Source organism: Electrophorus electricus, chromosome 15, assembly GCF_013358815.1.
Source record: "Electrophorus electricus isolate fEleEle1 chromosome 15, fEleEle1.pri, whole genome shotgun sequence".
Taxonomy (NCBI): Eukaryota; Metazoa; Chordata; class Actinopteri; order Gymnotiformes; family Gymnotidae; genus Electrophorus; species Electrophorus electricus.
Genome location: NC_049549.1, coordinates 7645518 through 7660968, shown reverse-complemented (window position 1 = coordinate 7660968; position 15451 = coordinate 7645518). Strand labels below are relative to the sequence as shown.

The following is a 15451-nucleotide window of genomic DNA, read 5'->3' as shown; positions in this document are numbered from 1 at the left end:
CTGACTATATATAATATGCAAGTCATTACATTTACTTATTGTAAAGACTTTTTGTAATCCTTAATTCAGTACACAGATGTCTGGTGTAATACTCTACATACACATACAGAGCTTTAGTCCTGTTATTTTAGTTTTATGGTTGTGTGCATAGGTTAGATCTTGCACACAGTTGGGCAATTTGTGTGTATATGTTAGAACTTCCACAGTTTTGGCTTTGTGAGATAATCTCTGCCCAGTCTAATCCGTAGTGAAATGCTGGAATATAAACCTGAAGACAGCAGTGTATATGATGGTTACGACAGTGTCCTCTCACTTTTAAATTCACTGTGATACCATATGTCACTATTAATCACAAAGATCATTTGAAAGATGTAGGCTACACTCTCGATGTGTATTGCAATTTAAAATATGAATATATGTTTACAGTTGTGAACTGGGCTATTTGGATACATCCTTTAAAAGTAAATCCCTGCCCACTTGTCTCTGGCCTTTAGAGTCCAAACTAAGGCTAGAGGGAGACGTCATAAGGCATGTTGTTGTATGTGTACTGTGCGAGGGCGCTCGTGAGTGACACGGATCCAACTCATCTGTTACTGCTAAGAAATCGACTAACTGGTTTAGCTAACGTCCGAATGTACATTTCGGGATCAAGATGAACAGAACAACTGTTGATCCGTGTGTTTTTTTTCGTTAGGAAATGGTGGAGAATATCTGATCATGTGCCGTCATTGTGTCATGAGGAAACTAAGATAGGTAGGAGAGAACGGCGCTTAGCTAACCTAGCTAGCTAGCATTAGGTTAGCTAACCTTGCGTCGTGAGTGGCTAGATAAACGTTAAAGAAAGCAAGGACGAAACAATGCGAAATCGATGTCAACTAATGAAACAGTGGAAGGTTTACTTTGCCATTGTCAAGACTACCGGTTTCCAACAGCAGATGGAATTTTTTACTGCATTGCCAGAGCTGAGAAGCTTTCGTCTAAGATATCTTGTCTGTTAGCTAGCTAGCGAGAGCTAAAAATAAAGACTTCTCCCAAGATGCTTTCTAGAACGTTAACCTAGTTAAGGGGTTAACCATACCCTACATCGCCTGAGATCATGTTTGTCTTCTGAGAACACGGCCGTTTGATAATAGGAAACTAAGGTCTGTTGCCAGCTAGCTTGCCACACAACGGTGACTTTTTCACTTTTGCCAAGCACGTTTAAAGGTATCGGGTGCAAGCAAGTGTAGCTAATAGTTGATCTTTAAGATGAAACGGCTAGCTATCTAGTAGCGCTGGTTTGAAATCAAATCGCTGTTTGCTTTTTTTGTTCTGATTTGTCAAGTAGCCAGCTTGCTGTATTGCTGCTTATCACTAAGAAAATTGCCTTCCGCTCAGTTTTGTTAATCAGTGAATGAGACAGGATGTCGAACTGCTGGAGATCTAGACGCGGAACGGTTTTTAGCTGTGGTTTTGAACCAGGCTTGTTTTCATGTTTTGGAGTATTGTTATTAACAACGCATGTTCTTTATGGTGAAGCAAATACGAATACGAGTGTGGTAGTCCAAAAAGATGCACAATTTGATATCACCTACTTGGACACGGTGACGAGCGAGAACCAAACCATCTATGCATTCAATCACACTGTCTCCAAAAATAAGGTAGGATTAGCGCACTATATGGAGTTCGCGTTAACAACAATGCATATCATTTCCTCTTTATCTAGTGACCACTTTAAACGTGCATCTTTGTTTAACGTCTAGCGTTTTTCTATTAAAACAGTTTAGCAGTGCTTATTACTGGTAGACTTGTCTGTTCCACGATTCTCTGTTCTCTCTCAGACAGAAGGAGTACGTGTGTCAGTTGAATTGTTGTCGGAGAGACCAAACGGTCCAGTTCTGTTCGTGGTCCGGCAGAAACAAGCCGTACTCTCCTTCCAGGTTCCGCTCATTCTAAGAGGCCTGTAAGTACAATATTTGTGTAGCAACCCGCAGCCTGGTGAGCATTCATATTCCACTACCTTTGCCTTGATTAAAGGTTGACTTTGAAAATGTTTATCTTACAAGTTACTACCTACATACCATCTCTCCAGTAGTCAAAATTACACATGTATACAGAATTAGTCTTGTATCAGATGGACCCTGGGTAAGGAAGGGCAAGGTTTCTGAAACGCAAGAATGTATGTTCTTTGATAGAAAGCTGGAAGCTGCAGTCATTTGTTTGACAAATCTCATTGTTTTAGATTTGTGGGTGTGTGGTAAGCCTGGCCACATTGACATCAACCTGACGTGATATGAACAGGATGTGGTAGGTGTAAGGGTGAAATAGCAGGAAGGTCAGAATGGTCATTACATAGATTTCCTGCTGTAGGCTGCAGAGTTGAGCAGCAGTTGCTGTCCAGTGCAACACCAAGCACATGTCCACATGTACAGCTAGGGAAGCTTTCAGTTCTGTCTAAGCTTCTGGTTACAATCACGACCTCCAACCCTAGTGCAGTGGTGTGTGCAGTGCTATGTGCCTAGTGTTGTGAGTTTTTTAGTCTGTTCTTCACATCAGAAAGTAATTTTAGTTCCTCAGCGCTGCTCCTAAGTTTTACTAAGAATAAATTCAGGCAGCCAGTTTCTTGGTGTATTGGACAAAATGCCCAAGTTACAACTGAAATAGATGTGTAGTAAGAAATTCAGAACTGCTGTAGAGGGAAGCTTTCTGGGATTCTTTTTCTGCAGTGAATCATTCTGTAGTTAACAACTTTGGTCTGCCTTGAGGTTAGGTAGTTGACGGAATATATTTTTAACCAACTATTTATGCTTAACAAATATGTATAAAAAAGGTGTTCTTCTGTCCTAGCCTCCTTTTTGTTTTCCTCTGCTTTCCCTTTTCTCTCTCCCCCCCAACGTGTGTGTGTGTGTGTGTGTGTGTGTGTGTGTGTGCTCACTCGCTTTCTCTCTCTGCAGTTATCAGAGAAAGTACCAATATACGCAAGTGGGTCGTACCCTGTGCCAGCCCCCTACACTCGCTTTGTCCGAGATGCAGTTTTTCTATGTGGACGTGTCTACGCTATCTACCTCTGGTGTTCACTACCAGCTGCGGGTCAGCCGGGTGGAGAGCTTCACACTGCAGTGAGCCTCATCTGTGTCAACTTTATCTGTCAGAAGATATATCAAAACCAATACTGACATTAGAACCTCAAGCTTACTTATGCATATATTATTTACCCAACAAGCAATAAGGCTGTCATCATTTACTGTATCAACATTTATTTTAACCACATTTACTTCTTACTTATTTATTATTCTATAATCAGTTATTTAATAACCAATGGAATTTTTAATTTTTAATTTTTTTTTTGTTCATTAAAAAAAAACCATACTGGTACTGCTTTTATTTCAAATCCATTGTACTTAACTGTTAACTGTTCCATCTAGTGTGTTCATCACCACTTTTATGAGCGGAATTAACAATGCTACGCTCATTATGTGAATGATACACATGAATGTATCTACAGCCATTAACCACTGTTATCATATTACACATGGTCATTAGTGTTCTTTTGCTCTTTACCATGGACTCTACTAATAGATCATCAGTGAGTTTTATGGAGCTTGGTTGTCTTGGATGTCACTGTGATTTCTTTCTACTTATACAGTTTAGCTGATTCCTAACTAATCATATTTAGGAAGGTCTAATCTGTATGATTTTTATCCTCAATATACTTCTTATTTCTTTTTCTTTTTTTGTTTTGCGTTCTAGGACAGATAAGAAATTCACCTTTAATGCTACTCCATCCCAACCCCAGGTTTGTGAACAAACACACGCACAAACTTTGCTGTACTGCGTCAGGGCTTAAGGTCTGTTCCAAGACCAGAGCTTAACATTTCACTGAATATTAAAATCAGAAAGACTGTTGGTTTTAGGGCCTAGGGGTTGAGCTCATTTTAAAGTTCAGTGTGGAAGTAACCGTGTGTGTGTGTGTGTGTGTGTGTGTGTGTGTGTGTGTGTGTGTGTGTGTGTGTGTGTGTGTGTGTGTGTGTGTGTGTGTGTGTGTGTGTGTGTGTGTGTGTGTGTGTGTGTGTGTTTGTTTATATATATGTGTGTGCACATGAAAGAGAGACCAATGGAGGGAGTTTTAGAAAATTGGCAGATAGGCTTTGACTTTAAAAGCCATTTAACCAACCACATTCTGTCAGAAAGGAAAACCTTATGAAACATCCATCATGCTAACATTTCTCTACTTAGACCAATTGCTAGATGCACTGGACCCCAACATGATCACACATTCAGCCGATAGGGATAATACACTAAGGGAAGAGCCCGCACAGCTAGTCAGTTTTTGTACTGATGTAAGACCCACAGTCATTTCCTTTGTGGGGTGTGTGAGTGTGTGAGAGAGAGAGAGAATGGGACAAAGTGAGAGGTAGTAAGAGTTCAGTTTTTTAATAGTCATGACCTCTTTTGGTAGAAAGTATGTCTAATAGATTGCTGTACCTCATGCAAGCAGTTGTGAAACTGACAGCTATTACACTGTGTTAGTTTACTGCAGTATGTCTTGCACTTCATTGAGTTGTCAGTCAGAACAGCATAATCACCTTTGGTGGAATGGATTGTAGTGCAGTACTGCTGTCAAAGCCGTACTAGGGCTGGTAAATACACCTGGCCATGTGTTCTCTTATTGCACTGGAGAAGCTGCCTACTGCAGAAGGACTATGAGCAATGATAGCCAGGGGCATCTGTTGAGTCACATGATCAGAACTGAGACCACTTTCCCAAAAACATTGTAATATTAAGATTGTACTAAATGAGAGAGTGCTTAGTGTGATACACACTCTATTGTTTTAACAGTGATCTTAGTGTAACAAAGCTTTTGGGAAACTCCGCCCTGGGAAGTTGGCATCTCCTCTGAGAATTTGTCCTTTCCAGTGGTGTTTGAGAGAGTGGTGTTTATTAATTCATATACTTGTTACTTTATTATTCTAGTAATTTTTATATATCCTTGTACCTTTATTGTGTCTTCTAATGTTCTCTGTATGTAGCTGTTCAGTGATTTTTGGTTTATTTTCTTCCCTGCATTTTATTTTATTTTTTCAGTTTTTTAAGTATGTATTTCCTGATGGCGAGGACACAGTCATTGTGAAAGTGAACTCTCAGAAGAATTTCCCCTGCTCTGTCATGTCCATTCAGGATATTCAGGTTTAAAACGCATGTTCCATGCATGCGCACACAAAAATGCACACACAAACATGCCTAATCCTTGCTGACTGTAATGGACTGAGTTTGCATGCTGGGCTGTGTCTACAGAGGGCAGGCACTCAGCTGTACAACAGGAGGTAACAGCAGCTTCTGTTACCCTTTGTAGACTGGACACACAGACACCCCCACACACGATCGATTTGTTGCAGGCATAGTATAATGTGGGCTGTCCCCTTTCTACCTCCAGTGCCCTGTATATGATCTGGACAACAATGTGGCCTTCATTGGGATGTACCAGACCATGACTAAGACAGGAGCCATTACAGTGCAGGTGATAAACTTGTACTTGGTTTCCCTTCACCATCCGCAGCCTTATTTCTGTAATGCTGTATTTGTTACTACACATCATGTAACACAGAGAATATTACTCAACCCTGAATTACTTCATTTTGGTAGTAAAACTTGTTTTAGTGTCTCGTTAAAGCTCCTGTGCCCACATCAGCGAGGAAGGAGGGTCAGTTTATTTAGCAGTGTTCACATCTCTCATTTTCAGATCCCCTTTGAATAAGAAGTAAATATTTGGGACATCTTGTAGTTTGGGGTGATCATTTGCTGCTAGTGTCACCTCAGTTGCAGTCTAAGGTGGTCTGTGTAGGCCTGCTAAGAACACACAGACAGAGCTTGGTCCATTTAAAGAACTATGCCTGTTTACTTTCATGTCCAGAGAAAAGATTTCCCCAGCAATAGTTTCTATGTGGTTGTTGTGGTGAAGACAGAGGATGAGGCATGCGGTGGGCCTCTCAAGTTCTACTCCCTCTTACCTGGTGAGCCAATCACAGTCTACAGTTTTGGTATCACATCAAGTAACCCACTCTGATACCACCATGACCAAATAATCCACCATCAGTAGTATTGCAATACATCCCCTTTACTATCTATTATTTGCTATTTGCTACTTTGCAACCCTGTGATTCAACTTACTACCTTTTCAGTATGCTGTTCTAGGATCAGATTTGATCTTTTATGGTACAGAGAGGCTTCCTTTTCTCTTTCTCAGATGAACTGTTGGATGCTGGGAATCGCAGTAAGACTCTGGATGTGGTTGTCTCTCCTGCCATCAACTGTAAGTTAGATAAGGTTAATCAGTTCATGAATTAATTGAGCAATTAAAGATACATTATCTAACCCTACCCCTCACTGCTCTTTCTCTTATGCTGTAGCAAACGTTTATATCATGGGTGTGCTGTTTTGTCTCGGCATCTTCCTGTCCTTCTACATACTCACCTTCCTGGTAGCCTGCATAGAGAACAAGAGGTGTGCACATGGTTGTTGTGGTTTTTAATCTAATTAAATTTAGATTAAGTAATCTTGTATCTTGTATCTTAAGAAGATTCCAGGGAATAATTGCAGCAGATTGTAGTTAAAGATGCAGAGGTAGTAAAAATGACAGCGTACTACACAAGGTTTCCAGAGAAAAAGGATGTTTGGACAGAGTTCCTTTATCAGCCGTGCAAGCAAAGTGCGTGTGATGTTCTAGGAGGTGAAACCAGTTGGTCCAGTGTCCATATATTCATATATACACTGTCTCTATCTCTCCTCTGTCTCTCTCTTGCATGCTTTGTTTTTTTAGGTTGCACAGAAAGAGGGCTGGACTTTTGAAGGCAGCTGACATGTCACCAGCTGAGACAGGTAACCTAGCAACCGGTCACTACAGATCAAACCAGTGTCTCAGAGGGCTTGTTAGGGGAAGTGTGGAAAGACATGTCATTGGCACAGTAATTGCTGTGAATCTCCAGTGTGTTTAATCAGACCCTGATCATCAGATTCTGCATTTACAACAACCATTTGAGAATACAAATAATCTGGGAATAAAGGATTTTGGAAAAAAAACTGCAGTTTGAGATTGATTGATTAGTCTGGATCTTGAAAATGTTTCTGATATGCAAGCTGGTCTGCAAACACAGTCTTCTTCACAGTTTCCTTATTGCCTCTAAGAAAATATTGCCAAAGCAAATAAACAGCAAATAATAACAGCCCCACCAGTGAGCTCAAATTCAGAAAATGTGATGGTAGATCATGATGTTGGTGGTGCATGTTGCAGTAATAATAATTTGCCATACACCTACTAATGAGGTTACCTTCATCTTGTGTATTTGCCAAGATTAATTGATTTTGATATTTTTCGCCCCCAGCACCTCTCTTAGGTAAGAAGCGTGTGTCCACTGATGTTTGTAAATCTCACTCATTAACACAAGCATGAGAGAAATTTCATAAATGTGTGTGTACAACATTTTCAACATGAATGAACTCTGTCTGCCATCAATGCTAAAACCCCAGCTAACCCTCATTAACTGTACTACTCTGCTTTAAAAGGTGTTTTTTAAATGACTTTGTACTCTTGATTACCACTAGCAAAGGTTGGTGAAATTCATAATATAGTTGTAATCATTGTATTGATGTCTCATGTAGATGCTTTACACTTAGGTATTACATTGTTTGTGTTTTACATATTCCTCAGAGTACCTATTTAAAAGTGCCTTTGCTTGCATACATAATTTACTGAATTATTACATAACTGTGAGTTTGTGTGTGTGTGTCGTTTTGTAGGCAAAGGTCTGTCTCCAGCCTCTCCGTATGAATACGGCTCTTTTGGTGAGTTGTTAGGGTGTGTGTGTGTGTGTGTGGGGGGGGGGGGTTATATTAAGGTCATGGCTTTGTTTTACCTTTAGTAACCATATTATTTTCTTTTTCCTAAATACTTAATCCCTACTGTTCTGTTTTAATTACTTGCCCTCATTCCAGCTGATAATGGCAGCACAATGAGCTCAGAACCTGTTACTGACAGTATGGCATCAGCTGAAACCAACGATGGATACATGGGTACAGATACTCACACATACACAAAAAACTTTAAAACATATCACTCGAGGAGTGACTCCCACATCCACAGACAGCTACAAATTTATACCCAACACCAAGAAAAGTATCTCTTAGTTGGTTGTTTGTCATTCAGAAAAGGAGACTCTCAAGCAATGACCAGTCACCACATACCATATAACCATCTGCTATAGTGACACGCCCACTCAATAAACCAATAAATAGATAAAGCAATTGCATTCCCTCACTGCGAATGATCATTACCCTAAGATATTGGAAATGTGTGATGAATTAAACTGTTAGTTTAATGTCTGGAACTTTTCTACACTTTCAATGAAAACAAAGCATTAAATAAAAGCATATGTCCAGCGAATGTTGGGTGCAGATAAAATTTGGAATGAACCATAATTGTTTGCTAGTAACCAGTCAGTGAAGAGAGGATAACTCCACATGAGTGAATTTAAAATGAAGAAAATGTGATTTGTGATAATCTTTAAAACAATGGCATTTGTTCCATTTGAGTTAAATCCTAACCTTAGAAACTGAAAATTTGTCTCAGTAATAAAAGAATATCTTTTGCTCTGTCTCTCTCAGAGCGACCCTTAGATGTTGTGGGTCGCTGTCGGCAAGAGTCTCTAAGCTCTGTGGAAGAAGATGACTACGATACACTGGCTGATATCGACTCTGACAAAAACATTGTCCGCACCAAGGTGAGGGAGCCACAGAACCCACGGTTCACCATAGTGCGGCTTCAAAAGCATACAAATTACAAACAAATAAAAAAATGCCTTTCATTTTGAGTGGTTAAATTGTGTGTGTGCGTGTGCGTGTGCGTGTGCGTGTGCGTGTGAGAGAGAGAGACTCCTCACTTGCTATTTAATTCCTACAGAAGTATCTGTGTGTCTCTGACCTGGCTCGAAAAGACAAGCGTGTCCTAAATAAGAAATACCAGATTTACTTCTGGTAATAAACCTTATTATTAGTGTCATTATTATGTTATTATACAGAATAACCACACTTGAATGCATGTATTCAATGGGCTTATATTCTTGTACTTATGTTGACTGCATATGTGCACATGTGTGTGCTCTCCCTTGCAGGAACATTGCCACTATTGCTGTGTTCTACGCCCTGCCTGTGATCCAGCTGGTCATCACATATCAGACGGTGTGTGCACTCTGCAGCACATTACCCCATGCAAGAGAGAGGAGTAGCACTTCCTCAGTCCTCTATGTATTACACTCTCTGATCATCTGAAGGCACTAGGGATGAAGGGTCATACTGTACAAGAGCAGGTTTTCCTCTCTTTATGAGGAATGGTATACAGCATGGTAATTAGAATAAATGTAGCCTCAGAGTCCAGACACAATGTTCTGATGCAGAAGAATGCTGCCTCACCTACTCTGTCATGACAAAAATGGTGGCATTCACACCATTTATTTGTGTTAATCTGTTTGTTTGTGTCAATAGGTTGTCAATGTGACAGGTAACCAAGACATCTGCTACTACAACTTCCTGTGCGCCCATCCTCTAGGGGCGCTGAGGTGTGTGTGCACATCTGGGTGTGTGAAAGAAATGTGCTAGTTTAACATCTGTAACATGTTTTATGATGAGCAATGAATCAGCTGCTTTCCTATGAAAGTGATGTTAACCCGTGTGTGCGCGCTTGTGTGTACATAGTTCCTTTAATAACATCCTGAGTAACCTTGGTTATGTGATGCTGGGACTGCTCTTCCTGCTCATCGTTCTGCAGCGGGACATCCTGCACAATCGTGCACTCATGCGCAATGACACTCCCGCTCTTGTAAGACACATTATATATACACACACACCATACACAGCCACTCCTCCCTTACACAAGCAAGGGAATTTATTTATTATATACACACTACCTCTGCTCTCACACACATTGTGCTCCCCCATCTCTCTCTCTCTAGGAGTGTGGTATCCCTAAGCACTTTGGCCTCTTCTATGCGATGGGCACTGCTCTGATGATGGAGGGGCTACTAAGCGCCTGCTACCACGTTTGCCCCAACTACACCAACTTCCAGTTCGGTACAACACGTTGCTTGTGTGTGTATTGGTGTAAGACAGAGAGAGACTGGTTTTACAGTAAATATTGAATGTAACTGTATACTTGGCGTTGGTGTTAACACACACCACTACATCAACACGCACAGGGAAACGGCCTCAGTTTAGAGCCTTTAGTTCCAGAGGTTAACTGACAGCTACTTATAGGAATGTGAGATGAGAGCAGTTCCAGCATGACTCCTCCAGGGGTGATCTGATGACCGAGTGAGGTCCCCCATGTTCTGCTAATGCCACTGAGGTGCTGGTACCTGCTGGAGATCCATGTTGAGGGCTGTTTGATTGTGGCCACTTCTCTGCGTCTCTGTGGTAGATACGAGCTTCATGTATATGATCGCGGGCCTGTGCATGCTCAAACTCTACCAGAAGAGGCACCCGGACATCAACGCCAGTGCCTACTCCGCATATGCCTGTCTTGCCGCAGTCATCTTCTTCTCTGTGCTAGGAGTGGTGAGGATACACACACACACACACACACACACACACACACACACTCACTTTATTGTTTATAGGAAAATTTACAAACCAATCCTATTCTTCAGTATTTTGAGAAAATGTCTCTTCTCATTTATCCAATGGTGTGTTTAGACTTGCACTGTTAGTCAAATATTAATATATACAGGCCAGGATGACAAGCTGAGAAGATCAGGTTGTTTAATTATCCTGTGAAGGTGTGAGAAAGTACTCATTATGGAGAGAAAGCTGCAGTCAGAGAGCCTGCACATATTTACACTCTCTCTCTCTCTCTCTCTCTCTTTCTCAGGTCTTTGGGAAGGGTAACACAGCATTTTGGGTTGTATTCTCAGTCATTCATATTGTGGCCACGATGCTGCTGAGCACCCAGCTCTACTACGTTGGCCGCTGGAGGCTGGGTGAGGGCATGAATGCATGTGCATCCACTTACAGACAAAGGGCTAAGTTTGGCAAATGCATCACAAAAGGTTGACAAGCAATTCAGTTACTGAACAGCACTGCTTAACTATGGGTGCATGTGATGCATTAAATTCCTTGGTGGGTGTGCGTATGTGTGGGCATGTTTCAGACTCTGGGATCTTACGCAGGATTCTGTATGTGATCTACACTGATTGTATACGGCAATGCAGTGGGCCCATGTATATAGTAAGTAAAAAGCCCAAAAATAACAGAGACCATATAAACAATTCCTCTGATTCTCTCTACCCCAGGCTATCACTAAGCTCTCTCACACACACACACACACACACACACACACACACACACACACACAGTTCTAATCTGATTTGTCTTCTGTAAGGATCGTATGGTGCTGCTTGTGATGGGCAACATTGTTAACTGGTCACTGTAAGTGTTCGCTCTCTGACACACACGGTAAATCTGTAATCTGGATATCAATAAACTGATATTAAATGTAACCATAATTTAATTAATTTATTTATTTTTCCTTCAGTTATTTGCTTATGTGGTGTAAACATGCATTTCAGTGGTTTTAGGGGTGTGTGTGTGTGTGTGCACAGGGCTGCATATGGTCTCATTAAAAGGCCCAATGACTTTGCCTCGTACCTGCTGGCCATTGCCATCTGTAACCTGCTATTATACTTTGCCTTCTACATTATCATGAAGGTACTGTCTGTCTGTCTGTCTGTCTGTCTGTCTGTCTGTCTGTCTGTCTGTCTGTCTGTCTGTCTGTCTGTCTGTCTGTCTGTCTGTCTGTCTGTCTGTCTGTCTGTCTGTCTGTCTGTCTGTCTGTCTGTCTGTCTGTCTGTCTGTCTGTCTGTCTGTCTGTCTGATACACACTAGCTAATATTTTGGAAAAACCTGTACTCCTTAATGCTGTAACAACCATTTATCTTACTTTGTGTCAATTTGTGGCTCACTATATATGTTGACTGGGGAATCTCTTGACACTTGTTTGTTGCAAAAACATGAAGTCCATAGAATTTCAAAGCATAAGGTGTTAATTACAGATTCATGTTGCAGGTTCTATATCCAGTAAAAGAAAATACATTAAAATGGATATAAGGCAAACTGAAATCGCTAGAGCCCAGAGGAAGAAGCCAACAACTGCAAGGTTAAAAGCTTTGTGCTCCTGGTCAGCCATACCTTCTGACCCTTCCTCCTCCTATTTTAAAGACCTTTTGACCTGTAGTGGGTGCATTCTCACAAAAGAGAAATGCCAAAGAAAGCATTATAAAAAATTATCAAATAGAGGTCCCCTAAAAATGCACTTACCTTATCGATCATGCGCTCACAAAAACCTGTGGTGTAAAAACCAACCAGTGAGTAGCAGTTCTGAGGTGGAAATACTTGTTGCTTTAAAAATGTTAGAGGAGATTGGCCAGACTTGTTGGAGTGACTGTTACAGTAACTCAAATGACCACTCTGGTGACTTGTTACAGTAATTAAAACCACTCTTTAGCAGAAATCTTCTCACAGCCAGACACACAGGCCACAACAGCAGAAACAGGTTCATCTTTTGTCAAGCTGTGAACAGGAAACTGAGGGCACAGCGAATTTAAGATGGCTGAAACTGGACAGTGGAAGATCAGAAAAACATTACCTGGTCTGATAAATATTTGCTGCAACAAGGAATTATGTGATGTATTTGTGTTAACATTGAAGCATTCCTTTTACATTTTGGTCAAGCACTGGAATTAAGCATTGATGCTATTCTGAGAATGAATGGGGGTCAGTATTGGTATGGAGTTTTTTTTAGAATGTGGCTGGTGAGTGAATTTATTTATATATAGTTTTCATTTACATTACTATTAAGTTGCTCACACATACTATTGATGTTTCTTTGTGTCTGTGTGAGTTCAGTTGCGGAGTGGTGAGCGGGTCCTCTTTTTGGCACTGGTGTGTATTCTCTTTACGGCCGTGGTTTGGGGCTTTGCCCTCTTCTTTTTCTTCCAGGGCCTCAGTACCTGGCAAGTGAGTGGTTCTCTCTCTCTCTCTCTCTCTCTCTCTCTCTCTCTCTCTCTCTCTCTCTCTCTCTCTCTCTCTCTCTCTCTCTCTCTCTCTCTCTCTCTCTCTCTCTCTCTCTCTCTCTCTCTCTCTCTCTCTCTCTCTCTCTCTCTCTCTCTCTCTCTCTCTCTCTCTCTCTCTCTCTCTCTCTCTCTCTCTCTCTCTCTCGGGAGCTTGCTCTCATGCACACAATCACATGCACATATGTACAGGAGAGATCCCCAACCTCAAATACCTAAGTAAGCATGCATTTAGGACTGGTTGTAGACTAGCTGTAGCTGTAAACCCATTCTTGAGCTTTTCCCTTCTCTGGATCTGCAATGATGGAACTATGTCAGTGAGGCAACACTGAGGAATGGCGGTAGTTTAAGGCTAATTGGAGTGGACCCATTTAGTGTAATCAAGGCCCATCTGTTCTGAATAGTAATAAGAGATTTTTACACATTTACAAGTAGTCATGACCACCCCCTACTGCCTGTGCCATATTCAGACAGCTTTATTGGCATGAACTGTAATTATATCAACTAATATATTATAAATTAAAAGAATTATTAATGTTAAAAAGATAAAGCTTCATATATACACCTACACTCTCAGAACATAGTGAGCTTTACTGGTATGTCTAATTTGGTCATAGTATTGCCCCAGCTCCTCTTTGCCCCTTTCTCTGCATCTTTCTTTAGAAAACTCCAGCTGAGTCCCGGGAGCACAATCGTGACTGCATCCTCCTCTCATTCTTTGATGATCACGACATCTGGCACTTCCTGTCATCGATTGCCATGTTTGGCTCTTTCCTGGTGCGTCTTTGGTGAACATGCATACGGATACGTTCAGTGTAGTTTCAACTCAGTGAGGCTGTAAACAAGGACCCTCCTTTTTTTTGAAAAAAGGATTAGTCTTTGGCCCTGTTCAAACCTAGTATTAACAAGCATCTCAAGTGATACAATCACAAGTGAAAAGCCAAAACGCATAGCCATTTACACCTGGTATTTTAAACACGTCCCAAATAATTACTTGTAATCTGACTTTTTGCTCTGTTGACCTCATTCCAACCACAGGCATCTTCAATATCCGAGAACCTAGTGATGGAGAACTGCTGTACAGCAGGATCTCCACACTGTCTTGTAGAGATTACATATTTTCCAGCTAAGGGATGATCTAATCAGTCAGGTTGTCCTTTTCTGCTTATCAGGAAACACTGAGACACATTTGCATCAATATTACATATGTATTCCAGAATGCCTCCGGAGGTGGTTCAGCTCACAATGTGATCAGATCATAATACATCCCCAAAACACATTGGACTCTGCTTACATTTGTACTTCGTTCTGTTTACTCACCATCAAAGCTCCCAGTTGCATTTTTAATACAAGAGGTGTACACAGCTTACATGGGTGAACAGTCATTCTTCCATGCAAGCTGACTTTTCTGTGCATACTCATTTAAAAGACCAAAACACATTACTTAACATCCTTCTTTTTCTTTTATTATAGTATTTCCATAACCACGGATGAACCCTACGTGCATTTAGGAACTCCTCTCTTTAGAGTGAAAACATTTGATTTGAGCATTCCCTCGAGATGCTAGGTTTTAATGTTTGACAACCTGCTCTGAAACAGTCTTATTTTCTGCTCTTGTCATTGCTTTCAGGTACTCCTGACAATGGATGATGACCTGGATACCATCCAGAGAGAGAAAATCTACGTCTTCTAACTTCTCCTGCTTAATGATTGGACAATACTGTAGCCTTTTTCCAAATAAGAGGCCCTGCTGCCCTGGTCAGGCTCAGGCTCCCTGTAGAGTGATACTGCTAGGACACTGAATGTGCCAATCAGATTATCCTGGTTCACTTTGCACTTGCTGGAGCTACTCTTGATCTACTTGTCAGTGTTGTAATGATTGAGCTCTGTCTCTGTGACATGCTTTTGGAATGCTGGCAAAGACGATGTTCAGTGCTTCTGTAATTCAAATGAGGAAAACTAAACCTGCCATGCATATGTGAAAGCATTTTGTACTTACTGATTGTTTTGTGTTTTTTTTTTTTTCTTCACTATTTTGTCTAAGGATTCATGTACTTTAGTGAACCTGTGGCTTCCCATCTTTTGATTTTCAGGACTGTGTGGTGTGATTGCAGAGGGAATGCCGTAGTTCATAATAGGATACTTCACTAGGCCTTTGTGATCATGATGGTGTACTGCGCTTTGCACAGATGTAAAATGAAAAGTGAAATACTAGTTTTTAATAACTGATGGTTGAGGTTACTGAATAAAGCATTTGTATGTATTCTCAGTACTGTAAATAGGTGTGTTAGGATATCCTGTACATCAGTAAAAGAACAATTACAGCAGGTCTCCACTTTATTTACTTTTCCATGATGAGC

At 40.9% G+C, this 15451-nt stretch overlaps 1 protein-coding gene across 2 annotated transcripts; it reads left to right on the top strand.

The window, feature by feature from the left end:
* Window positions 1–531: 531 nt before the first annotated feature.
* sidt2 (SID1 transmembrane family, member 2) lies at window positions 532–15415 on the top strand. 2 transcript variants are annotated; one of them, XM_026996041.2, is made up of 27 exons: window positions 533–1640; window positions 1821–1942; window positions 2934–3098; window positions 3730–3775; window positions 5065–5166; window positions 5414–5497; window positions 5891–5990; window positions 6224–6289; window positions 6387–6480; window positions 6797–6855; window positions 7359–7370; window positions 7774–7818; window positions 7969–8046; window positions 8638–8753; window positions 8933–9006; window positions 9144–9210; window positions 9514–9587; window positions 9724–9847; window positions 9981–10098; window positions 10445–10581; window positions 10895–11003; window positions 11174–11250; window positions 11405–11451; window positions 11625–11730; window positions 12928–13038; window positions 13755–13868; window positions 14722–15415. In XM_026996041.2, the coding sequence occupies exons 1-27, from the start codon at window positions 1404–1406 to the stop codon at window positions 14782–14784; spliced, it is 2547 nt and encodes an 848-aa protein (XP_026851842.2). In that variant the 5' UTR covers window positions 533–1403; the 3' UTR covers window positions 14785–15415. The 2 variants fall into 2 exon arrangements, with proteins under 2 accessions (XP_026851843.2, XP_026851842.2); XM_026996042.2 differs by lacking the exons at window positions 12928–13038; window positions 13755–13868; window positions 14722–15415 and having other exon boundaries at window positions 532–1640; window positions 11405–11478; window positions 11625–11713.
* The last annotated feature ends 36 nt before the right edge of the window (window positions 15416–15451 follow it).